General features: G+C 46.3%; 2 protein-coding genes across 3 annotated transcripts; both read right to left on the minus strand.

Moving 5' to 3' along the window:
• Window positions 1-2,036: 2,036 nt before the first annotated feature.
• Window positions 2,037-5,544, minus strand: LOC119017539 (growth arrest-specific protein 1). The gene has a single exon (XM_037094252.1). It carries the CDS (start codon window positions 4,819-4,821, stop codon window positions 4,072-4,074), a length of 750 nt encoding a protein of 249 aa, XP_036950147.1. The 5' UTR covers window positions 4,822-5,544; the 3' UTR covers window positions 2,037-4,071.
• A 1,948-nt stretch (window positions 5,545-7,492) lies between these two features.
• cplx3b (complexin 3b) lies at window positions 7,493-13,832 on the minus strand. 2 transcript variants are annotated; one of them, XM_037094262.1, is made up of 4 exons: window positions 13,258-13,832; window positions 12,948-13,126; window positions 10,244-10,331; window positions 7,493-10,110 (listed from the first exon to the last, which is right to left on the minus strand). In XM_037094262.1, the coding sequence occupies exons 2-4, from the start codon at window positions 13,103-13,105 to the stop codon at window positions 9,886-9,888; spliced, it is 471 nt and encodes a 156-aa protein (XP_036950157.1). In that variant the 5' UTR covers window positions 13,106-13,126; window positions 13,258-13,832; the 3' UTR covers window positions 7,493-9,885. The 2 variants fall into 2 exon arrangements, with proteins under 2 accessions (XP_036950157.1, XP_036950156.1); XM_037094261.1 differs by having other exon boundaries at window positions 12,948-13,829.
• Between the last annotated feature and the right edge of the window lie 12,627 nt (window positions 13,833-26,459).

A 26,459-nucleotide genomic window follows, 5' to 3' on the forward strand; every position in this document is an offset into this window, starting at 1 on the left:
TTAATGACTTGTAAATACCAAAGTTAAGTGTGGAACAAGCCCCAAATGGTTCCCTGCTCTGAAACAAGTCGGTTTACTACAGTTTTGGTCATTAGCAAAGGACTGTGAATATACGGAGGAGTGTATAAATCCGCTCGGCCTCATCAGATGACGTGTTTTTCATTCACTGTCTCTCTGTGACTTTGTCTTCTAGAAAATCATGGTGGTCTAATTACAACTGCAGCCTTAAATTGTAAGCAGAATCCTCATTTGTCTTTTTCGCTCCGATGAGGATTTATTGCGCAACGAGCAGACACTCAACATTCCTCTCCAGGTTTCACTTACGCTGACCTAATCCTTTAAATATGAGCCGCTGAGACGCAGACACGGACGGTGCTTACCTTGGAGTCTCTCGGCCAGACTTGTGAACGACATTTTCAGACTATAAACTCTACTTTTGGCTTTAAGATGCTGAATATAGCACCTCTTTAAAAAAAAAATCCAACATCTAACGGACACCCACATCTTCTGGTCTTCTCCCGTCTCACAGCAATAATGAGTTCACTTGTCTTTCCCTCCACTCAGGAAACCGACCCAAGAACTGGATATCAGACATAAATACATACCTAAAAGTTTAATAATAGCGAATAAGAAGCTAATAAAGAGCCTGAAACAATGGAGATACCTAACCGGCTGGCCCGTAGTCGCTTTGTACCTGGAGCGATAGTCCATCAGTAAATAAAACCAGCACGACTTGATCACTTTGGGCTCCAAGTCCAGGAAGAGTAAGCTAATAGGAGCGCTAGCTGCATGGCTAGGTGAGCTTCATAGCTGATGTCAGCTACAGTTAGCAGCAGTTAGCGGTTACTCTGAAAACATGCTGCTTTCTGTTAGTATTCAGTGGCCAGTTCTGACATATATCACCTTCGTACGGCATTTAATGTGAGATTACAGACAGAAAAGAGAGAGAAGTGTAGCATATTCACATGGCGGCCATTTTCACTCAAGGTGGAGAAGTTGGGACTCAGTAAAGCTGCTGTGTTCCATGTAAACGTTGGAAATCTGACAAATCGTTGTCATTTTACAGCTTTCTGGTTGATCAGCAGCTGAAAGGATGATGGACAGTGAAAACCGGGAGGCACATTCAGCCGTCCTTCAAGGTAAAATGACACATCGTCAGCTGATGTTCACTTCCAGGTTTAGACAAATGTCTCCCAAGATGTGTGTTGATATTTCTCAATTAATTTACGCCTTTCCTTATCGTGGTTGAATGCTAATGTTAGCTGACAAATGGAAGCTAATCGGTGATCAAAGCTGTGGTTTTTCCTAGAAATACAGTTGGATTTCCCTCAGGATTAAACTATTCATTGTCTTTATAGCTGCTAAACAATCAGGAGGCAGTGAAACAACAACAATCATCATTAAGGTCTATTATATAAGCTAATGTTAAAAACAAAGTGTAACGAAGGCAACATATAAATCTCATATTGGGACGTGTTGCTGCACTCAGATTAAACCAGCTTCAAGATGTAAACACTGAAAATAAACTCTTGAAATCAGTAACAATGCATTTGTAAATCAAATGTGATTAAATGAAGGATATCTGCAGGTCAACAACATGTTCTCAGATGACCTACACAGCTTATTTCAGGGTATTTTGGGTTGAGGACTGTGTGGCGAGCGAAGCAGATTATAGACAGGACTTCCCAAGCACCACTGGGGCAAACATATACCTCTTTACATACATCATTCAACATATTCACGGGGTCGTGAGAGTTCCCGAGAACCAAAAAACTTTCAGGTCATGCAGAAAAAAACGACAGAGACAAGAGAGATTTGATTTTCTCTCACACTCAGGATTTCAAATCGGGCTCAGCGTGGCTTTTCGAGACGCTTTCTTCATCCCGTCAATTTGTTTCTGAGGATAAATCACTTCAGTACACAACTTTAAACTCATAAACATGTTTTATTATAAAACTCACCCTCCCACATTTTAAGACACTGCACTGAACTGTTTACTGCTGCGTTCCCACGACACGAGACGAACAACTGAAAAACTAAAAAATCACGTCAGGCTTTTTGTGGGCAGAAATCTGAGCTACGTTCGCGTGTTCATATGTTGCATTAAATGCACGTGACGGTGGGCAGACGCTGGCTTATCTTACTGCATATAAATGTAAAATATATACACATTCTTCATATTTCTAGCTTCATAATTTAACATTCATCGACATTTTCTTCAAGACTTCAGAACACAAAAAAAAGAGATTAGTTTTGACACAATTTCAAGTGGCGAAGACACAAAATGGCAGATTCATTACAGGACACGAATACGAACAGAAACACTGTTTGTTTGTTTTTTTTTGCTTTTCCCTTTGTGATAAACAGCTTAATGTGGAGCAGTGGAGGAAGAAGTATGACAGGTGTGGAGCTTTAACAGGTGACATGTATCCTGTCAGTGGCTACAGTGATGCATTCTGCTGAAATACTCTCAAAAAATACCATTAAAAAGCTTTTTGAGTACATTTTCTTTAACAGAAAGAACATTTAACTTCATCTCTTGTCTGACTTAGTTTGAGTTCCTCTTCATGATGATCTTGTGTGTTCGAAGCGTTCGACACACCTACAGTCTCAACACTGTGACACCAAACCATCAACACACATTCACCCACGTTTAACCATTTACACCTGGACGACTGTGCAGTTAAACTGTTTCCTGTTCACGAGTTGTTGTGACTCTGTTGTTTTCACTGATTAGATCACGACCTGGTGTTTGTTGCTGCGATCTTTAAAGGGGCATTATGTAAGAAAAACCAAACTTAAAATGATGAACAGACTGTAAATAAAGGGCAGATTTGTGCTAGTGATGTAAGTGCTAACACTCACCTGGTCACTGAGCTACTAGCCTGAACCGCTACCTGCAATGCTAACTGAGCTAACAATACCAACACTCCTCTGTTGTTTTGAGCTCCCTGTAAATGAGCTTAAAGGAGCGCTAGCTGCTAAGCTAGGTGAGCTAAATAGCTAATGTGTTCTTACATATTGCACCTTTAATATCTGTAATATTACACGGTTTGTTTTGTTTTTTTTCCTGGATGAACTCATGAGAACTTATTGCAACAACTTCCAGACAGTTCACACAGTTTGTGTGTTATCTTAAATCATCCGTACGTAACAAAGGCAAGCAGGTGAACATCTCATCTGTCGTGGACAAACTCCAGGTTTGACCCATTTTCACCAGCAACACGCAGCTTTTCCTGCCTTGTTGCCTCAGTGTGAAAGCAGTAATAAAGACAGGGGGTCTTTTAAAAGGCGTGAAAGGGGGTCAGGCTGCAGAGGGGAGGAAGAAGAAGAAGGGGTGGGGAGGAAGGGGGGGAGGTTCTGGGTTGGCGTCTCAGGAAAAGTTCAATAAAACAATCTCGGATGGGGGGAGGGGGCCCAGACAGAGTGCTGGAGAGGCGCTTCAGTTCATTTTCGTACTTGATCCCACACCCTCGCCCGTCCTTTTGACTGTTCCCCACAAATATTTGAAGTGTGGTTGCTGCAACAATACAGAGGCCCCTGAAATGGAGAGCAGAGCAAACAGAGGCTGGATGGCTCCAATGTTTGTCCAAAGTCTTAATAAAGCCACACTCCAAGTACCATTGAAGGCAAAACCAAACAAACAGGAGCCGGTTAAAGGCACGCACAGAAATGGCAACAGAGTCTGGCGTGGATCACTTCCTCCTCATCCTCCTCATCGTCACCTGGAAGTGTTTTATTTTTTTTTGTTTGCCATTTGTTGCAGCCGGCTTCCTTCACCTCAGAGTGCTGCAAGGCCATACATGTGAAGATCTGAATCACAAATCCGGAAAAGGGGGGGGGTGTAGTTTTTCCTGAGTGAGATGTGCACCGAGGAGGATTACTATGCAAATTGTACGCTTGTGGGTCGCCTACACAAATCACTACTGTGCTCACCGTCACCCTGCAACTAAAGCTGTCTGGCAGAGAAGCCCGGAGGGGGTGAGAAAGTGGCTTCCCTTCTCCAGCAGACCTGGGTTTGAACCCTGTGCTGAAGTGTCTTTGAGCATCTCGCAGACATGTCAAGTGGTCTCAGTACAGCACCGGTGCCAGGGCGGCGAGCAGGAGCGCCATGCAGCTGGGTAACCTCCGGGCAGCGGAGGAGGGATCGGGGTCCACCTCTTCTCTGTCAGTTTTAGGGTCATAATCCTCATCCCCATACATGTCCACGTCAGGCTGGTCTGAAATAACACTGTGGTCTCCTATGGCGCAGAGTTTGCTCATGTTCTCCTTGACCACTTCACAGAAAGGCCTCTCCACCCCATCGCAAACACAGCGGTTGAGCAGCATGCCGTTTGGGATGAAGAGCATCTGCTCAATGGTGGCTTTACACTTGGAGGAGCACTTCCTGCCGTTGAACAGCTGCCCGCAGTATGACAAGTAGGCCGTGAGGGAGGTGTGGCAGTTGCTGTCCTCCTCGCAGCGCTGCCGGGCCTCCATGCAGCCGATCCCCCCGGCGTCGCTCGGGTGTCTGCGGGGGAGGCACGGCTCTATGGATCGCTTGGCGCTCAGGCACTCCTCGTCCTGGGCGCAGTCGCAGGTCTCCAGGTCTGGCCCGCTGCGGGTGTGATTGAGCCGGATGAGCGCGTTGATGCAGTGGCTCGGGCACTGCCTCCTGGTGCCCCTGATGTTCCCCTCACACGCAGCCAGGTACTGGCCGTAGGCGAGGTCGCACTCGGGCTCGTCGTGGCACCGGAGGAGCGCCTGCCAGCAGATTAGCTGGGCATCTAAGGCCACCAGCACCCATGGGAGAAGTGCCAGGGCGCTGCACCAACATTTCATGCTTGGATGGAGTTCTAGCTCGGTGACGTGCACTTTTTCTCCACCAGCACATTAGGATCCGGACGATTTACGCATTGAATCTCACAGTTCACAAGTAATCCAGTCGAAGAAAAAAACAAAACAAAACAAAACAAAACAACACAGCAGTCCCCCCCCTTTTTTTTAAGAGTTGCACGTAAGTTCGGTTTGCCTCCTCCTGGAGACCTCTGCACACACAGGATCTGACTCAGGGAAATCACCACGCGTGGCTGCAAAAGAGAGAACCAGCGCAGGGACGGTCACTCCGAGAAGCATGTCCGTCCAAAAAGTAGGAAACCTCGGTCCGAAGTGCAGCCTGCGTCCTGCTCCATGCCACCGGCGCAGATCTCTGAAACGCGCCGCGGGAAGTTTATCCAAAAAATAAAAAACTTTAACGCGCTCTCCGACCACAGTTACCGTCAGTTCACTCACTTTCCACACTTCAACTCATCTTTCTTGCCCTCTGTTAGTTACTTCTCTCTCTCTCTCCACGAGTACTTTTTTAAACATCCCTCCGCGCACTCTGCTGTAGTTTTCCTGAGCTGGAAGAAGTTTTGTTTTTTTTTTTCTGTCGCGTTTTTGTCCCGCTATGTGCGTCTTTGTCCCTCTTTTCTCGCTGTTACGCTTCACGGTCCGCCGAGCATTTCCCCACAACACCCCTCCTCCTGTCGAGAGAAAAAAAAAAGAAAGAAAAGTTTTCCTCCCCTCCTCTTTCTCCCTCTCTCTCCCTCTCTGTCCCTCTCTCTCATTTACAACCCCGGCCACCGATTGGTCGTCATTGAGGAGTCAGCCGTGGGACCCATTTCCAGGCCCGCAGCGGCACAAACTCCTCTCAGTACATGACGAGATAGACTGGATGGAAAATGTTTATGATTTTCTGTGCATGAAAAAACCTCAAGGCTCTGTGTGGTCTCCCCCCTCCCCCCTCTCACAAGAGCTGGAGAAGGGGGGGGTTGCTTTGCTTTGCTTTGCTTTGCTTTGCAGGAAAAAAAAAACGCATTCCTGTGCAAGAAGCTCACATCTGCAACTCCAACTGCTGCAATTTTTGTGCGCAGGACAAACAAATCTGTTTCTTTTTACGCGTAAACCCAGCGGAGGGAAACCTCCGTGATGACTGGCCCCTGTCGCTAATTGTCGCTCTCTCTTCCCCCCCTCTCCCCCCCCTCCTGCCTCTCATTCTGCGAGGGGTTTGTAAGCCTCGATTGATGGAGGAGAATGGGAGAGAATAGTATTTTCTGGCCCGTTTCACCCCAATTGTGTCAGATTGGCCATGCAGCGGCCCAGTGTCTCTCCAGGCTGCAGATTGTCCACGCACCGCGGCCTGTCAATGGAAGAGGGGTTTCAGCATCAATATATTTTACAGCTATCCCCTTTCACACCACACTTGAAAACTACCAATAGCACAGGCTCTCCTGCAATTCACATGGTAACTAACTTTTTTTTTGGTAATAGGGGGGTTTGTTGGTCTGCACCCTCGGAGACGCTGTGCCAGTTTTGCACAAGCTCCATAAAACCAGATGGATGCACGACCTGAGATCTGTTGTGGAGATTAAAGTTAAACCAACACATGAGCCTGCAGTCAGGCTTCACTGCAGAACTGCAGCGACTGATCAGCTGTCAGATCTTAAATCAGTGGCCAGCTGTCTCGATAATCGATTAATCAAACTTCTTTATTCGGAATATTTCCTGGTTTCTTTGCTCCTTCGATGACAGTGAAGTGAATATCCATCTGTTGTGGGCAGAACAAGACATTTCAGGACGACTTCTTGGACTTTACAAAACACTGATTGACATTTTTTAACATTTTTTGAAGGAGCAGGGGTGGAAATAAAGGCCACCACCACCGGGCTTCCTGCTACAGATTCATGCTCTGGACGACTTCCGGTATCTCGACTTAAGTCTGCATGGAAACGTCGTGACTGAGACTGAAAAGAGTCAGAATTTTCTGATTCCAGCTTCTTAAATGTGAATGTTTCCTGGTTTCTTTCCTCCGTTGTGACGGTAAACTGAACATCTTTGGACTGTGGGTGTGACAGGACGTTTGACGACATCATCTCAGGCTTCAGTCGACACGTTTCACCAATTTTCCCAAATTTTATAGATCAAATTAAGAACTATGGACAAAATAAGAGTAACATAAGCATAGATCGACTAAAGCGGTTGAAAACAACATCCCTGCCGTAAATGTAGTCAAATTAAAGTATGATACAGACAGACGATGGAGCAGCTTCCATGAACATAGTTTGATCTTCTGTTGTGTAAAGACGACTAAGTTAATCTTGAATGTTGACTCACAGAGGTCACAGATAGAGGTTGTGTTTTTTTGGAATATATCACGTTGAGAGGCGCCTTTAAACTCTTCTGGGAGGACAAACATCCTCCTGTGTTGTGTCAGAATGAGGATGTTTCAGCTCATTATGAAATGCATATTGTATAATTTATCTCTCTACACCAACCCTCCTCCTTACTGTCATGTCAGTCATAATCTACCAGCCTCTCTCTCTCTCTCTCTCTCTGCAGCCTCCTGGATGCTGTGAGTGTATTTTTGTCTCCACCTTGTGTTCTGGTCGCCGCAAACGTTACGACCACTGCTGACACAAATCCTCCATCTGCTGTAGAAACAACAAACTCAACCCCAAAACAGAACAGGAAGTTCATTATCCTAAAAATCAGTTTTATTGCAGTTAAGACTCCAAAAAAAACAAAACAAAACAAAACAAAACTCACTGAAATACTTCCAGAGACAGAATGATTGAGATACTGCGAAACAAAGCAACAGACAAAGAACCAGAAGAAACTGCGTGTCGTGGCAGCCATTTCCTGAAAACTCAGTTCCACAGGATGACGACAGAAAATAATTACACTTGTATTTTATTATTATTATTATTATTATTAAGTTATTGAATTATTATTGAAGTCACACACACACACACACACACACACACACACAGTTTTCATTATGGCTTCTGTTCCGACCTTTAACTCCGTCTGATGATTGAACATCACAGTTTCTTGTAGCTCTGTTATAAAATGACTTTATTGCAACTTCTCCTCTGCTTCATGTTTCCGATATACACCGGCTCATCTACCACGTGACAATAACCACTTTCACCCAGCAGCAAAACGAGTCGTCTCTGAGAGATAAAACAGTCTCTAGAATCACACGTGTGGCAGTCGAGCTACAACAGGAAACAAAGTCGGGGGAGGAAACACGTATGAGATCAGAGCTGACGTCACCCTCACTGCTACATAAGAATCAAACACCGTCAAAAAAAAAAAGTAGCTTATACGGATTCAACACGACATCGACGACATCCCCCTCTTCGTCTTCGTCGCCTTCGCTTAACGCGCGGCGAGGAAAACCAACGTGGACAGAACACAGAGTTATAACCGCTCAGCCACACCATGAGTTTTTTTTGCTTTTTAAAAATTCTATCTATATATTTTTAAATTCTTTTTACAAGGACACCACTTTGACATATCACGTCGGCTAAACAACACGAATCCACCAGCACAAAACGGCACCACTGAGACTCGGGGGAGGGGGGTCGACAAGATGGAGGACAGGTCAAAGGTCATGAGACGGTCGACGACACCACGAGTCGATGAGAAATAAAGCGAAGAGCGACCTGCTGCTGACAGTTCACAGGCCAACAGCAGATACATCTACATCTTATACAACATAAATATCTGTATGTGGATTAATACTCACGCCGCAGCTACACAGTTTGACATATTCGTGCCATTTCCTCTATATCAGTCGTATTTTCTTCAACTTTGGCAGACGACGTCTAACGCATTTACATTTCTCTCATCTAAGCAGCTTTTTTTTTGTGTTTTCTACGTCTCGATGCAGCGAAAACACAGATCGGCTCCCTCTGCAGCTGATGTTGACGCAAGGTTTCAGTTTGGCAGCACAGTTATCTTACACACACTTAGCTGTAACTTACACAACGCAGCAAAAACAAAAAAAAAATCTCTCCTGCACCCTTTTAGTAAGACACGCCTGCTCGCTAAAACGATTTGTAGTTAGTTAAACGAACAAACACAACAGGAAGGCCTGTCTTTGTGAGAAGTGGCTTGCAGATGTTGGAGAAGAACAACCTTGTACGGACGTCCAAGGCACACCGATGTACAGAAAGAGCAAATAAAATACATGATTTTTATAATGATATGTCTCAGGAAAAGATTCAAATTGAGCTCTCGGGGAGCTTTAGTCAGGGGCCAACATCAGTGAGCTACTCACGACAAAAATCTGCCTCATTTGTTTCTCTAAACGAAGATATAATTTGTGCTTTTGTACGTGGAATATAAACAACCCCACCGACGGCTCCTTCGTTTAATTTTTCTCCTAAAATAAATTCCCAAATTCAACATGGCCGCCTCCTCCTCACACCAGCCGGGGTCGCTCCTGCGTACGCGTGTTTTCATTCCAACCGAGCGGCTGATGATGTCAGCGATCCGCGCCGAGTGAAATCATCTGCATCTGTGTGTTTTGGGAGCAATGAAAACTCTGCACACGCAACACATTCACACACCTGAGACCTCCGCTGCAGATCAGATTGTGTCATCACTGGTCACGTGACGTACAGAGAGAGGGAGGGAGAGGGAGGTCAGGGGATGAAGGGAGGTAAGGGATTTAATAGGCGAGCGATTCTCAGAGGAGGAGTTGCTCTACAGGTAGAAATAATCTCATGAGGAGCCAGAGAACCGCAGTCTTCCAGAGCTTGAATAAAAATATGAATGACATTCATGATTTTTAGGACATGTGAAGGTTAACGGGAAAGCTCACCTAGGTGACACTACGGCTACAGTTCTTCCTCCCCCTCCTGCAAGTTCTCGTAAAATCAGCTTCCTCGTCTTTACTTGCTTTTCTGTGGGGCCTGTGTCTAACTCGGCACAGCTAGAAAAACTGTTATTATGTGGCTCTGCCAGCTGACATTCCCAGCAAGCAATAAGAATATTTCTACCTCCAGAGCAGCTCTGCCTTTGAAAAATATTTGTACAAGTAAAACTCTAATCTTCAGGGACTTAGAGCCGGCCGAATCACATGAGACTGCAGTTCTCCGTCTGCTTTTTGAGGTCTTCCAGTGTGGCCTGGGCTTTGTCTTTCAGCTGGTCGATGTCCACGTTCTGGATGTTGGACAGCTGACCCAGCACCGACTGCTTGTGCGTCTCCTCCTGGTTGTCCTCGGCGATCATCTTGGCCAGCTCCGTGGGCAGAACCACGTCATCCCCCGCCTGCTGGATCTGGGTCTCGTCCAACTCGTTCTGCGGTAGACAGACACGTTGGTGGGTGTCGGCGTCGGACCGGAGAGAGAGGGAGAGAAAGTTTAGAGCACAGAAGCGGCGACGGTGTTGGAGACACGGCTCAGCTCTTCGGCTCTGCAGAAGCTGACTTTACCTTTGGTAGTCTGTACTTATCCCGGAAGTGACTTCTGACTGTGGCTCTCTCAGCTTTCTTCTGGGCGAAACTGGCTTCTCGTTCTTGTCTGCAAGAAAAAGGAGCAAAAAAATGTGTTTGGAGGCAGATTTTTCTCACAGTGCAGACACACGTTCACCTGCTCCTCACACACACACACGCAATCTAAAACTGAGGATCCATTCACCGTCATGTCAAATCTCTGCTTTAAGAGAATCATGAGGCTGCTGCTGGATTTGGATCTATAGGAGGCCACGTCTCCTCTGAAAACACTGAGACACCACACAGTGTAGAGCAGCCAGCAGCAGCTCTGACACACGAGGGGGGGAAAGAAAGCAGGAAGCAGGACGTTGTGCTTCAGTTTAGGAGCCCCAGATGCAGCATCCTGTTGGTCCAAGCACGCCTGTGAGGGATTTCAGTCCTCTTGGGATGTGGACTACTGGAGGCAACCCACTAACTGCAGGCTCACGACTTCTCCCTCCACTTTTTCCCCTACATATTCTGGATGTACCTCACATTATTGCAGTTTGTCCTCCTCAAAAGAGCTTCATAACCGTCTCTGAAACACAGGCAGAGCGAGAGAAACCCAAACCATCTGAGCAGCGTGCAGGAGAGGGTTCAGGCGATCCGTCTGCTCTCTCAGCCTGGTGACATTTGCCTCTGAACGCTCGCTCCAGCCTCCAGCAGAGGGCAGACACTCGGCTGCTGGCGGCGCTCTCTCTCTCTCTCTCTCTCTCTCTCTCTCTCTCCCTCTCTCTCTCTCTCTCTCTCTCTCTCTCTCTCTCCACTCAATGTCACTGGAAATATTCATGGCTTCGGTGTAGTTACTCAATTGTCGCTCTTAAATTTGCAAAATTTGCTCTAACCGCCTCCAGGACGATGACTTAACAACATGACATAGTGCTGAACAAACTTGAGCCGCGTGGCCCGAAGCCGAGCACGACGCGAATACAGTGAGGATTTTATCAGAGTCAGTGAAATACAGTAGGTGCTGAATAACAAAGTCATGGGTGATATTCCTCAGAGGTTGCACTGTACGCCTAGAAGGATCAAATCAGCAGCGTGATCTGAAGGCGGGGATGGGGGTTGTGGGGGCGGGGGACGCTGCAGGACTACAGGCGTGGTTGGCAAAGTGTTTGTACCCAATGTGTCAGAGGAAGGTCGTTTTATCTGGAGACGCAGCGTCCGTGGTGCTGTTCCGTGTGAGCCTGAGCTCACTTTGTATTAACATGAACAGGCCAAACACCAAATGGCACACAGGCCCGTGCGGCGCTCCCTCTCAGCCAATGAGTAGAGCTTTGTGTCTTCTCCTCTCAAGGGCATCAGATGACCAGGGTTGTCACTGTGGACCCGGGCGCTCAGGGTGATAAAATGTCTACATGCGACATGTCATTGAGAGCAACCCAACCCTCCTCTCCCCCCACTTCTTCAATCTTATTCTGCTTTAATCTGAGCGGTACGAGCTTCTCGGTGATCTATGCTCATGTTTAGCACCTCCTGACTAATAATTCACTTCCACTGAAGGTCACGTTATGACGGCGGAGCGTTCAGCATCTCGCCGCGCCTCCTGTGGAGCTCAGTGGGCTGAGCTGAGTGTTAATACCAGCAGAGTTAGGACTTCACTTCCCACTCGTGCTTAAAATGTCTGCGCATGGTTCTGTGAGGCTCTTTGGATCATCATCATCTAACATGCTGTGCCGATTACAACGTTTGCGCACAGAAATATATGATCAGAATCCTCAATCTTTTCTGTGAAAGTCTGGTCTGGATTCTCTCCCCCACATTATAAATCATGGTAACTTATTCTATGACCTGGGAGGTGAACATCTGATAGGAGACGTGGAGTCCGGCTCTGAGGGAAGCGTCACACTAATCACTGTCTGCTCGGTGAACTCTGGGTGCCAAATGACCTTGCTGTTTATCTCAAACTGTCCTCCAGTGGCTCAGGAGATGAACACCACAATAAATATGTAAATTAACAATAAATAAATAAATAATACTTAAGTTTTGTATGTGGGACACAGAGCAAACATTTAAATGATTGAAGAAAACATAACAAAAGAATAAAAACGCACATCAGCTGTAAAAAAATTGCCACAAAAAAAGTCAAAAATCAGATCGTAAAAGCGACCACGCCAAACTGCATTCCATTTTTTCACATTTTTAGGCTGCAGCACATTTCTTATAGTGTAAATTAGTCGCAACCATCTTGAGTAGTAACTTATCTGTGCATGCTGAAATTCGGCTTAGAAAGTAAAGCCCTAAATTAATTCATGTGAGTTCTGACTGTTGGTTGGTTGCCACACAGTCTGATTCATTATTCGGCCGCACGCACAGTAATAGGAACATGTGTCGCCCCAGGCACGAATCCCCGTAGACATTTTCGTGGAAGAATGGTTCCAGGAATCCCAAATTAAAAAACAAAAGAGAACAAAACAGCGCTACTCAATCTGCGGAAGCTGAGAGACAGAGAGCTCCCTGGGCGAGAGGAGCAGCTGTGTGCAGAGCGCTCATGTTATGGCACTGATGCGTAAAAAAGCGCACGGCGCACTGGGAGCGCTCCGCTATTTACACACGGAGAGACGCGCTGTTTAAACACGCCACGTCTCCACCGCTTCTCTGAAAACACACTGAAGGTTTATTCATCACAACTTCAACACTCACAAGCTTCAATCATTCTCCTTACTTTTCCTCCTCTAACTGTTGCTGATACTGTTCAAATTCCTCTTGAGTCATCCCCGACGCGGCGGCTTCTGATTTCTCCCCCTCGGGTTTCTCCTCCGTCAGTCCGCCTGTCAGGTTCTTCAGCTGTCCTCCCACCACGTGTTTCACCATGAAAGCCATGGCTGCGCCTCGGAGAGTCCTCTGTGTGATCGGAGGAGAGGAAGAAAGAAAGTTGAGGGGCTTGATGCGCTCTTGGATGGAGCGGCGACGCTGGAGAAATATCCGTCAAACGCCGCTTAAAAACAGACGCCTCGGGAGTGTTGGGAGCTTACAAAGTCTCGGTGGGAGCAATCAACCCGGGGTGGGAACAACAGAAAGAGGGAATTATTCCAACGGCGCGTCGGAAGCTGGCAGTTTCAGCACCACTGGCCCTGGACAGCTCCGCGCCGTGAAGGATGGAGAGGAGTTGCTCAGTTATGAGTCAACAAGTTTGGCGCTGAACTCTACCAATCCTGTGACTCCGTCCGCAGCCACCACTCCCTCCACCCAATCCCTCCACCCAATCCCAGGCACCGCCGGACTTGGGGTGTGCGTGCGCTCGCCTTGGCGCGCGTCAGGCGGTCGTGGGGCCGCTCCCGTCTGATTCAAACTCACGATGGAGCCGCGCGGGGCGCGCAGGACTCCGGGAGGGACAAACAACAACACGTGACGAGCCTCCAGTTGTCCCCTGGCTGTTTTGGTGCCTCTCTGACTCTGACCGGGGTCATGCGCGCCGCTGGATTCCTCACACGCAGTTTGTCAACACACAAAGAGTTTCCTAATTGCAAATTAGTCGAATGGTTGTCTGTTAACCGGCGGCGTGGGGTTCGCTTTGTTGGCCTAATCACCCAGAAATGATGATGCTCCGGTCTGATGCTGATGTGAGGAAGAGGAGAGGAGACTGAGAGGAAGCGTCCTCCAGTCAGACACTCATCCTCCTCCACGTGCATTTAATGCCCTTGTAAATATCCCTGGCTCCTCACATCCTAAATTTAGAAATGCTGTGACTCATGTGTCTGTAGTGAGTTTGTAACATCAGTGCTTATTAAGCCTCCTATAGGAAGTCTGAGCTCTCATGTGTCCTTGTGTGTTTGATGTGGGGGTGGAGGAGGGTGAACAGTTCATCTCTCCTCACCAGAAAAAAAAAAAAAAAAGATGATTTATTTAAACGGCCCGGCTGCATCTTGTTGACACCGTGTGACGCAGTGTTCAGCTGGAAAGACTCACTTCTAAAAATACGACCTGTGTGTGTGAGAGAGGAATATTTTAAATCCCTCTGTCTCTGTGTGAGATTCTTGACATCCAAAAATGTGAAACGGAAAACTTTGATTACGAGTCAACAACTCCAGCAGTCTGACACCGAGCCTGGCCTACTTTGGCGTTCCCTGTGGATCAGCAGCAGAGATGGAGCGCGTCTCAGTGTCTCTTCTGTCACAGGCTTAGCAGAGTTCCTGTTCGCCTCGTACCTGGCTCGCCTTTTTTTTTTTTTCTTTTTTCAAAATCTCTCCCCCAACTTCAAAGCTGCCACCGGTGAATGGAATCGCAACGTATCGCGGTGAATGAGATCAAACCTGTAATCTCTGTGAAATTTAATTTTTTTAAAAAAAGAGAAGAATTTGCCTAACTAGTGTGTTGCGACATGAAATTATATCTCTTTGGCTTGTGCTGCTTGTCACGCCCACGCGCTCTTGTTCTCAGCCCAGGTCTCACTCTCTCTTTTTTTTTTTTTTTTTTCCCCCCTCCTGGATTATGGATGAGCTCTGACTTACAGGTGCTCCAGCAGGTGCACAGAGGGAGGTTATAATCCAAGATGATGTAAAATCACACTCACACAGGCTTAATGGGGAAATGTTCAGTGAAGAGGAGCGCAGCCGTCACATGATGACATGTTCTGACAGCTCACAGAAACAATCGTGGCGGGCGAGAGAGGCGACAGCAGACACCTCGAGAGCTTTTTAACAGAGGTGTTCTTCAAACGTTTGACTAATACATGAGCTCTGTTTGTCCGGCCCAGCCAACAGGGTAAAATGTCTGATATCTTCACATCTCTACATGTCATGTAGGTCAGTAACATGGTGACATTTCTACAGAAGGTGTCACATCATGTTCACACCGTCTGTTTCTGACCTGGCTTTCACATGGAGACGTGGAGGGGGATGATGGTGGGGTTAGAGGCGAGAAGGCTGCCAAGCCAGTGACCACAGTTCAAGACTGCGTTTCAACATCTGTAAGCGTGACTGAAGTATATTCTTTACAGAGACCTCGGGACAATTTCCAGCCGTGTTTGTGGAAACAAAACAGACATTTTAAGCCAAAACATGATCATTTAAAACCAAAGATTGGACCTAAAGAAACATAAAGTTGCAAGATGAATAAATGTTAAAGAGTTCTTTTGTTTTTTTTCTTTCCTTGATTGTGTCATTTCACATTTTTGTGCATGTTTAAGATCTGCAAAATGAAAGAGAGTCACTTTCTCCCACAGAAAACTCTGATCCTGCACTGCCTGGTTTGGAGTCGAGACTTCATCTCCGTAACTTATGTGCTTCAGTACGTAACAGGTGTTCTATAAATATATATATTTATACATTTATTATCAAATATGTACGGCAGCACAGCAGTCGTGCTTTACCAGCTGTAGCTGCGTAATTTTAGATCACACTACCTTGCTCAGCCGGTTCCAGCCTTTCACGCAGCTGCAGTCTTTCAGTCATGATCAATTTTATTTTGAAACTTGTGTTACATGTTTTTTTGACAGTAAAGAGAAAATCTTAGTGCTGTAGACAAAGTAAAGACGTTTGAAGACGACATCGCAGTCTTCAGGAAACACTCATTTAATACATTTTATAGACCAAATAAATAACTGATAAATCGAGAAAACCATCAACAGATTTGTGTTCAGTGAAAATGGTCATTAGTTGCAGCTCTAGTGGACGGAAGTAATTTGTTTGGCTGAGAGAAAACATTTAAAATCCAGAGAAACGTGTTTTCTGTCAGAAGTCTCAGTAAGGATTTAACATCGTCATTGATCACGCAGCTCAACTTGCATGTTGTTAACTTAAAATGTTGCAAAGCTATGATGCATATCAAACGCGCCTTTTTCCACTAATTCTGGCTGCAGACAAATGAATTAAAAGGGTATTTCGCAAATTAAATCTATACCTTAAGAAAGTTGAAGCCATTACGTACACAATTTCATAATTTGGTTCCAGTAGATTTCAACTTTACAAAATAATAACTAAAAATGTGGGTTTCAGTTACACTCTTGTGTTGTTGTCTCTAAAGAATATGTCACAATCAGTGGAACTAGATGGGTTTTAATCCCACACTGGCAGAAGAGGATCCCATCAGCTGTTAGTTAAATAAGCGCACACGATGTTGAAATGAAACCTTCGCAGTCAAATACAGAGAAAAAAAAAAACGTCACTCACAGCACCTGATTTAAAAATAGGCTCGTGTTAATGCTGCCTGACTCCTGCTTGTGCTCCGCTAATTTTCCTGCCTACACAGCTTTGATTAAAGCGTCGCTGTACTGTGAACATTAACGCTTACGCTCTGTGTTCGGTATACATGATGCATAAGTGCATGCAAAGCCTTCACGCAGATGTTTACTGTAAACGTCACGCGTGGCTGCACACCAACCTGACTGACGCGTTTGTTTCCCCTCACGGCACGAACATCTGCGTTTACTGTTCAAAGACTTGTTTTTTCCTGCCATTAGTCAAAATCTCATGGGGGGGGTGGAGGAATTAATATGTGGAGATTCTGCATGCAAGATAGTCATCTTTTGCCCTTTGACTAAAAATAAGAAGAGTGTTCGAGCCAAAAGCAATAAAAGGTTACAGAAGCTTGACATTTGGTGGTTGTTGTTCGGCAGCAGCGATCAGGGTGTGAGTCAACGCAACCCAAAGCATCGCGCTGGCTCACACCCAGTCGCACTTCCAGCCTGGTTACACTTGATCTTCTAGGATTAGGAGCCTGTGTGGGATTGGGGAGAGATGGGTTTATGTACACCATCGCAGACACCGGCTGATCCTCGGCAGCCGAGTGTTACACCTTTGTTTCTTTAGACATGAGATGACAAGGGATTAGACTCATCAAACAAATGTGCCCTGCAGCAAACAATGTGCACGTTCAGGGAGTTTTTTTACATTCACACAGGCGGAGATGATGCCATTAGCGAGTCACTAGGAGGCCTGTCTTTGAGTGGCACCCCCCTCACGAGCTGACAAAATATCACGCTAATCCCATTAGAAGTGGGAAGTGCTCTGTGTACTCGACGACAGAAATAGTCCTCGTATCGAGAAGCAATCTGAGGCCTGTTTGGGCAGGAAAGTGATTTACTGAGGTGTATCTGTACCTGCGTCAGGTCGTGACCACAGATCGAACAGACAGGTGGGGTCACGGCAGCGCGGGGCCATATGGTGGGGAGCGAGTCACCCCGGCGGTGGCGGTTTGATGCCCCGCGGGCCGTCCAGGAGGTGTTGGACTGCACCGCATGTCAGCATGGCAACTGTCCCCCCAGCTAACATCAACTACCTCCACAAGAGCTGAACATTGTGGCCCTGCAACGGAGCAAAAGGAGAGCATTTGAACTTTTGAACTTGACATTTAAAGCTGCATTAAACTGGGTTGGAAACCTGGCTTGTGTAAAACGCTGCCCTTTTTAAAACATGGGCAGAATTTTGGTCTGAAGAGGTTAGCATGCTAACCAGCTAACTCTGGTCTGCCCTGTTCCACTGAAGGCTCTGGTCTGATACCCCCCCATAGTTCGCTACTTCATAATGAGTAAACACCTGTCCACACCTGCCGTGTCTTCTCGTTCCCCGCGGTCAAAGTCCTTTTGACAGCCGGTGTAAATCACCTCTGTACTGTATTGTTGTCTTAAGACTGTTATCTGTGTCTGAAGCTGTGTTAAGTCCCAGTCGTGTTCACTGGTTACCCGTGATGACTCCCCCGATATCTGTTGTCAAGGCGAGCAGACGGCTAACTGGGCTACTTGCTAACATCGTAGCTAATAGTAGCACGTCTAGGTAGTTAGCGGTCATGCTGCTTTATAGTTTGGCCATTTCTCTGTTCTTACTGTAAAGGCTGAATTAAAACTAGTTTTATCAAACATCTTTTGTTATGTGGCTGCTGACATTAATGCGGTATTTTCTTGAAACATGTCTTCAGCAGACACAAGTCGACTCTCTTTCCCGGCTCGTTTCAGTCAACTCTGACACGTCCCTTTCAGTGCTTCGACATCCTTGAACACACGGCACAAAAAAAATCATTTTTCTTTTTCCTCTCGTGTTGATGACTCTACCCAATACTTTGTGATTTCCTTCTGATTCAACGTGTACACTTTCACAGAGGGTCAGTGGCCTCTTTCAACACAGGAAAAAATACATTTCTACAAAAAAAAAAAGAAAAGATAACAAGAACCCATGATGGGATTCAAATTTCACATTCGCCTGTTTGAAAGTGTGAGAGGAAGCTGCCAAGAGACACAGTCGGCGACGGAATTCACAGCAGGCAAATGTGCAAATCAAAAAGTGAGAAATACGAAGCACAAATGTTCAGAGAATTGGCTGAAATAGGTTGTGAAATTGAGTGTTAAACAGAGAAAAAGGCCCCAAAAATGCTCCAAAACACTGAAGAGCAGCTGCCTCCGGAACTGCAATAACACGTTCGCCGGTCTGGGACGGCACAGAAGAAATCACAAAAGTCATCGCTGAAGTAAATGGAACGTCTAAACTGTCGTGAAAACATGAACCCACTTGGATGTCGGGGAGGTCTGATCGTGGCCAAACATTTCCACATATTTTATGTACTGCAGGCGTGAGGCTGCAAGTGTTGATGAACGTAAATGGAACAGACCAGACGCCAGGATCAAATGTTGTCAGTCAACATCTCAGCAAACCACTGATACATCCACATGTAAATGAATCATTTTTATGTTCATGTTTTACTTACCCACAATCCTCTACTGCAAACTGCTGTTATAACACTCTAATCTCTCATTTGTGTCGTCTCTAAATCTCTGTAATGTTTCTGTTTCCAGCCCACAGTCTAACAAGTTCTGTTTAAATCACCTCCTGTGTGTTAAACGTTCCTTATTTCCTGTAAAACTGCTGCCAACCTGCTAAAAAACCTCTTTAAAGAAACCAGCCGGCATCAAATGCAGCTTCCTATCTCCATGTGTGCACGGACTAGTATTAATATTAGCGTGCTCCACTTCTGTGCATTCAAATGCGTGAACTTGTATTAGTGTAAGTAGCTCTGGTGGGTTTTAAACCTTTCTAAGCATCACAGCTTTATTGCCACGCTGTACCCGCTGGGCTACAAAGTGGGCTAAGTCGCTGCACAGCGAAGACAGTCTGCGATATCATCTGTGTGCTGGACGTCAAGTGATAGAAGAAGAAGAAGAAGAAAATAAGGAGGAGGGGATCTTTTTTATCCACATTTAATTAAGTGGTTAAAATGACCGTTTGGCTGCAGCTCTCATCCTGCAGAAGAATTAAAAGCAACTAGTAGCGGGGAGAGGAAAAAAAGTTGTGGTGTTACGAGAGACGTTTTGGTTTTCAGGGAAGGTCACGAGTTGTTGAGTGTTTGAGTCCTCGTCATGAGCGTTCGGCTGACTGCTGAACCGGCTCAGGCGCTTTAATGTCTCTGCTTATTTAGTTTTCCTCCCCCCTCGTACTTCCTTTACACCTCTCCCTCACACATTTACTTCATTTCCCCTCTCCTAACCTTTCCTTCTTATCCTCCCTCCCTCTCGCTTCCTCACCCCCACCCACCCACTCTCAAATCCCTACCATCCTCCCTTGCTCTCCTTCTTTCCTACCTACCTTCCTTCCTTCCTTCCATCCCTCCCCCGTCCTTCCCCGCCTGATTTAGACCTCTTGCCTGAGAGGAACATCAGAGCACAATGGGTTAGTGCAGGCTGAGCTTAAATGGAATGAGAAAACCGGAAAATTTCTCTTTCATGAATAGATGCAAACAATCGGCAGTGTGAGGGTGAACCGGGTGAAGGAGAGGAGGATGAGAGAAAAGCAGGCCGGGAAGTGAGACGAGGGAGGAGAGGAATGGATGCTGAGGCGAGGTGAAGGTCAGAGGAGAGGGCGCGGCAGGAAGCATGAATATGTTCCCATAAAAAGCCAGTTTGACAAATTGTTTTCTTGACATCTGTGGCTTAATAATATACTGCAGATAATCCAGCGCTTCTGTATGTGGAGTAAAGGTCCTCAAATTTAAAATACTTTCATTAAACATCCGCTCTGAGTTTAAAATTGAGCTTTGCGAGGTCAGAGGAAACAAACTCTTCTCAGTTTCCTTCCACATTTTCAGTTTATTAGTATGTTGCTTGTTAGTGCTTAGAAAGGCGTTCAGTACATGCGTGAGAGATGTTCTGCTTTGGCAAAGTTTGATAAAAGAGGTCGTTAGTTTTAAAGTCAATAAAAAGAAAACACACAACCAACATCAGAAGCTAACTCGCTAACGTTAGCGCCAGGCAGCAGATCGCTGCCTTCACACAGAAGTTGTGACATCTGGAGTTGTGTATTTTTGGCTTTTAGGTAACTCATACCTGTTAATATGATGTGCAGCGTACACTCTATACATATCTCCCCATCTCCCATGATGCAACATGCCACATCGTCTCTATACAGCTTGTCATCTTGTCGTGACCCTGAGGTCTGCCTGAAGCCTCATACTCCATCTGTTTCTGGTGTGTTAAGAGATTTACAGCCTCTCTCTCTCTCTCTCACACACACACACACACACACACACACACACACACACGTCTCAACACATCTCAACACATCTCCTGGCATCTAGCTACGTTTGAAACGGCAGCTACGATGGGTGTGTTGGTGTTCAGAGGAAGCTACTCGTCTTCATCTGCTGTCAGAACACACACACACACACACACACACACACACATTTCTCCATCTCCCCACATGCGCAGCCATGCCAGCATCATGCATCCTTTTTCTCCTCGTTACGTAACTCCCCTCCCCCGTCAGCACAATGAGAAGTTATGACAGAAGTTATAACCCCAAGTCTGTAACACGCTCCTCACTCCCGTCTCTCCTGCACACACACACACACACACACACACACACACACACACACACACACAGCCTGAGCTGTCACTGAAACGATGACGTTCTCCTGCACACAGTCACATGCGGTTGAGTCACAGCAGAGCTCGGCTTGTTTTACATTCAAACAAACACGGTCTTCGTGTGTTTACGCTACGAGCACCGACTCCCACAGTCTGACCTCAGGAAACCTGCCCTCCTCTCTCTGGGCTGCTCCCCCCAAAAATGGGCGAATTCTAGGATTCAAAGCAAACAAGAGAGCAGAAGTGCAGTGAAAGAGGAATGGGAGCGTTTTTTTTTTTCCCTGGATTTTTAAGACCCTTACGGTCGAAGACGCTCCGCCTGCGGCCCGCACTGTCTGCCACACTGACCCAACTCCCGCCAAAATATCCTCGCCAACCGTGTGTGTGTGTGTGTGTGTGTGTGTGTGTTTGTGTGTCTTTGTTTGACTTCGCGTGCAGCCTCTCTGTCCGTTCACTGGAAGTTCACGAGCGCTGATGTTTACACGCTCCCAGTGGACACAACCAATCTGAGAACAGCTGAACCGCCGCAAAACGCGAGGCCTTGTGGAGCCGGGACGTATCAGAGCGCTGGGGGGGGGGGAGAGTTTGTATGAGCTATAAATAGGCGTCCGACATTTGTTTCCACTCATGCGAATGGTGCTTCATGAGCTTATTAGCAGCAGCATGCAAATCGAGTGTTTTAACGCCAATTTATTCTGGTCTGAAGCATGTAAACTGTTAAAGTCTGTCAACGGAAGAGCAGATTAACGCTCGTTTCTGCTCCACAAACTAGCAGATTTATCACATTCATCTATTCTGTGTGTTTTTCTGCCCGTTAAATGTTTGACATATCTTTTTTTTTTTTCTTCTGTAAGCAGACAGCGAAATGTCAACATCCTGACATATGCTGTAACGAAGAGCATCCTCTCTTTCCCTCCCTCCCTCCCTCTCGTTGAAAACACTCGGGCAGCTGACTTCCTCGCAGAGCTGTGGCTCAGGACAAACTCCTCTAAGCTCGCCGTGCCTGATGACCTCGTCTGATCTCAGCCCTCACACATCACTGCCTCTGAATCCCAGTTATCCTTAGAGGCCTCATATCCGTAAACACCAAATACACACACACACACACACACACAGTGATTTAGTGAGAGGCTGTGCTGTTCTCCATGTGAGGAGGGGAGTGTGAGTCAGTGTGTGTCCGTGTGCACGTGCAGCATGGCGGGCTGAGGTGGGGCCAGTCGCCCTCATCCTGTCACTTCCTGTGTTCCTCTCGTCTGCTCAGGTTCTGGCACGGCCTCGATACCTAAACATCACACTACACACACGTATCGCCGCCTTCGATCTTCAAAAAAAACCCAGACATTTAGATGCGCCACAACACCAGAAGGTACGAGGAACCGTAGCAACACAGCAGGACGCATCTTTAATTAGCACCTGACAAGCGACCAGTTAATACACCTGCACGATCCACGATGGCGCGACAGGAGTTCCAGCGAATTTCTCCCGATTTGTCTCCAGTGATATTCAGCCATGCAGGTGCAGCAGTTTTGTTTGTATTTGCTCTGAGATTTCTGCAGCCACACATTACACAGTTAACATTCATTTGTTTTGCTTAAGGTTTCAAACAAAAAACTGCAATTATTCAGTGGAAAGTGGTTTCAGTTACCAGCAACTGTCCCGGAGAAGCCCTGAAGGCTCCAGGTTGTCAGTGTGACAATTACTTTGTTGTAAATTGGATTTTCTTTTTCTCATACACACACACACACACACACACACACACACAAACTTAATTGAAAAGGGATTTAAGGCTGTTTCTGCAGTTTTGCATCATCTGATGTGTCGCCAGGATAAAATGTCAAAACCACAAATGCGTCACAGGCTGCAAAACCCGCCATGGCACGTTCACGTTACATGTTCAAGACCTGACTTTCATACACTATATTACCAAAAGTATTCGCTCACCCATTCAAATGATCAGAATCAGGTGTTCTAATCACTTGGCCTGGCCCCAGGTGTATAAATTCAAGCACTCAGGCATGCAGACTGTGAAACAAGACATTTGTGAAAGAATGGGCCGCTCTCAGGAGCTCAGTGAATTCCAGCGTGGAACTGTCATAGGATGCCACTTGTGCAACAAATCCAGTCGTGAAATTTCCTCGCTCCTAAATATTCCACAGTCAACTGTCAGCTCTATTATAACAAAATGGAAGCGTTTGGGAACAACAGCAACTCAGCCACGAAGTGGTAGGCCACGTAAAGTGACGGAGAGGGGTCAGCGGATGCTGAAGCGCATAGTGCAAAGAGGTCGCCGACTTTCTGCACAGTCAATTGCTAGAGAGCTACAAACTTCATGTGACCTTCAGATTAGCCCAAGTACAGTACGCAGAGAGCTTCATGGAATGGGTTTCCATGGCCGAGCAGCTGCAGCCAAGCCACACATCACCAAGTGCAATGCAAGGCGTCGGATGCAATGGTGTAAAGCACGCCGTCACTGGCCTCTAGAGCAGTGGAGACGCGTTCTCTGGAGTGATGAATCACGCTTTTCCATCTGGCAATCTGATGGACGAGTCTGGGTTTGGAGGTTGCCAGGAGAACGGTACATTTCAGATTGCATTGTGCCAACTGTGAAATTTGGTGGAGGAGGAATTATGGTATGGGGTTGTTTTTCAGGAGCTGGGCTTGGCCCCTTAGTTCCAGTGAAAGGAACATTGAATGCTTCAGGATACCAAAACATTTTGGACAATTCCATGCTCCCAACCTTGTGGGAACAGTTTGGAGCGGGCCCCTTCCTCTTCCAACATGACTGTGCACCAGTGCACAAAGCAAGGTCCATGAAGACGTGGATGACAGAGTCTGGTGTGGATGAACTTGACTGGCCTGCACAGAGTCCTGACCTGAACCCGATAGAACACCTTTGGGATGAATTAGAGCGGAGACTGAGAGCCAGGCCTTCTCGACCAACATCAGTGTGTGACCTCACCAATGCGCTTTTGGAAGAATGGTCAAAAATTCCTATAAACACTCTCCTCAACCTTGTGGACAGTCTTCCCAGAAGAGTTGAAGCTGTAATAGCTGCAAAAGGTGGACCGACATCATATTGAATTCTATGAGTTAGGAATGGGATGGCACTTCAGTTCATAGAATGAGTAAAGGCAGGTGAGCGAATACTTTTGGTAATATAGTGTATCTGCAGGTGGAGAAGTTGGAGATGGTGTTTAAACATTTTTAAGTGTGACTTTGGGACGACTTCCAGCCTCGTTTATGTTGTGAAAAACCTGATAATTTTGTGGGAAGTCAGGACGTCTCCAGTCTCGCTTGTGGCGAACAAAACAGGTATTTTTAAGCCAGAACATGATGTTTTCTGAACTCTAACCCAGCAGTTTCTGTGCACATGAAAGTCACCACAAAAAATAGAAATTTGGACCTGAAGCAGGTAAAGTTGCAACATAAATAAATGCTTAGTTGTATCTGTAAACGCTTGCTTGTTTGATCATGCAGCTAACGTTAGCGTCCCTGTTAGCTGACTAGCATCAGGCCCCGGGTCGCAAAGAGCCAAACGTGGTACAAAACTCAGAAATCTCTTTAACTATACCTTTAAACCTGGACCAATAAAATCAAAAGCACACTTGTTGAGGTAGTTAAGAAAGTCAGTTTTTCTGTAATTTGGTTGAGACGACTCTTTAAAACGTGACAAACTCTTCTGTAAAGTTCAAGCCAGGTTTCTCCGCAGCTACTCGCCCACCACAGCACGAGGAGTCGTTACATAAGATCCTGTGTATCGGTAAATGTCTCTGCCCGACCTCACGCATCCTCTACCCGACCCAAACAACATGAAGCCGGCGCTGATGAAACCCACTGAAAATGGCTCATATGCTCTACTGAATCAAGCCCTCACCCCAAGGCAAACTCATCATCTTCATCCCTGCTGGAGCGCTCGCTCTCCTCCCCCTCCATCCTCCCCAGTGTCAGACCTTTGCTCACCGGATTCAATTAACTGCGGCTCAATCAGAGCGTCTCCGCACGCGTCACGGCTGAAGGTGAAGGTAAGGTGAGCTCCCCAAGTAGGCCGTTGACGTCTGAGGAGTCAGGGCTGAATGCCGGAGCCATCAAACTTCCGGAGGCTGGACAGGATGTGGGATTTATGTGACAAGCTGCCCAAAGACGTTAGCCGAGGCGACGGCCTCCTCGCCACGTGACTCGGGCAGCTGCACGTAGGCCACGTAGACGTTTCCCTCCGAGCCAGGAAAGGGTGTCCGACACGGCTTGTCCCCGCTAACCAACGCGATCTGTCACAGTCCAACACTACACACCTGGCTGACGCATCAGAGGAAACAAGGCAGTTATATAAACACCAAGACAAGAAAACTGACTTTGGCTCAGTTCAGCCGCAGAGAAAGTCAAGGTGAACATGATATAACAAGGGAAATAAATCACATGGAGCAATTTTAGTGGAAAAGAATGAAAAATTTGCTAAACTTATCACCAAAATATGAAAACAGCTACAGAGCCCAGTTAGCCGTGCATGTAGTGGTTTTGGACTGGGAGCTCTGGGTCGACGGGAGTTTCAGTGTCTACATCGCTATCACAGGAGCTTTGGACCAGGATGGGCCGGGGCTAGCTGGTTTAGCACGCTAACGTCAGTAAATATCTCTGCAACACAATACGTAGATGTCACGATGTCAAAACTGACATATTCTGACATACTGCTCCTTTAAAGATCCGTCTCAGTCTCGAGATTGGATACTTTCAAGCTTAATTCACATTCATTGAACGTCCTGTTGTATCTGTGCCAGAAGAATGTCATGTTTTCATTGTTAATATTCATAAAACTGTAAATCTTTGTGTGCTAAAGGGATAAAAAACAGACTCAGGAGCACGTCTGCCGCTGAGCTGCTGTTTGTAATGTGACTGACAGCGGCTCTTTCACAGTCGATCTCGTCACATCGGCTCTGAAATGATGGACGTTCTCTCTCTCTCTCTCTCTCTTTCTTTCCTCTCGTGCAATTCTTTCTCTCTCTCTCAACTCTTTTTCTGTCTGAAGCTGAACATCTCCTCCTCTCTCCTCTTAATCTCCCACCAGGACACAAACTGTTCTTATTTCAAAAGGACGACCCAGTTTGACAGCTGAAGTAAGAACATGCAACAGTTTCTTACGATTACATTTCTGGTTTCTAGTAACGCACCACGAGTGATTTGGCCTCTAGATACACACTAGAGAGAAGTCAATAGCGAATAAAAGCAATCAGTTGTTTGGGATTAATATTTCCAGGGAGTCTATGAAAACTGTTCACAGGTGGGCTGCTGGTTTAAATCCCTCGACTTCCTTGGAAAAAGCTGGAGAAAGAACATAAATGACAAACATTTCAAATCCTTCGACCTGGAGTCTCCAGTCGTGCTGCTAACTAGACG

Source organism: Acanthopagrus latus, chromosome 4, assembly GCF_904848185.1.
Source record: "Acanthopagrus latus isolate v.2019 chromosome 4, fAcaLat1.1, whole genome shotgun sequence".
Taxonomy (NCBI): Eukaryota; Metazoa; Chordata; class Actinopteri; order Spariformes; family Sparidae; genus Acanthopagrus; species Acanthopagrus latus.

What these genes read in the sequence shown, in the direction of transcription:
- LOC119017539 (XM_037094252.1), bottom strand. Translation starts at nt 4,821, where the DNA reads ATGAAATGTTGGTGCAGCGCCCTGGCACTTCTCCCATGGGTGCTGGTG.
- cplx3b (XM_037094262.1), bottom strand. Translation starts at nt 13,105, where the DNA reads ATGGCTTTCATGGTGAAACACGTGGTGGGAGGACAGCTGAAGAACCTG. An exon ending in CAACAGTTAGAGGAGGAAAA is followed by an intron (nt 10,332 to 12,947) that starts GTAAGGAGAATG and finishes TTTTTCTTGCAG; the next exon opens with ACAAGAACGAGAAGCCAGTT. An exon ending in ATAAGTACAGACTACCAAAG is followed by an intron (nt 10,111 to 10,243) that starts GTAAAGTCAGCT and finishes TGTCTACCGCAG; the next exon opens with AACGAGTTGGACGAGACCCA.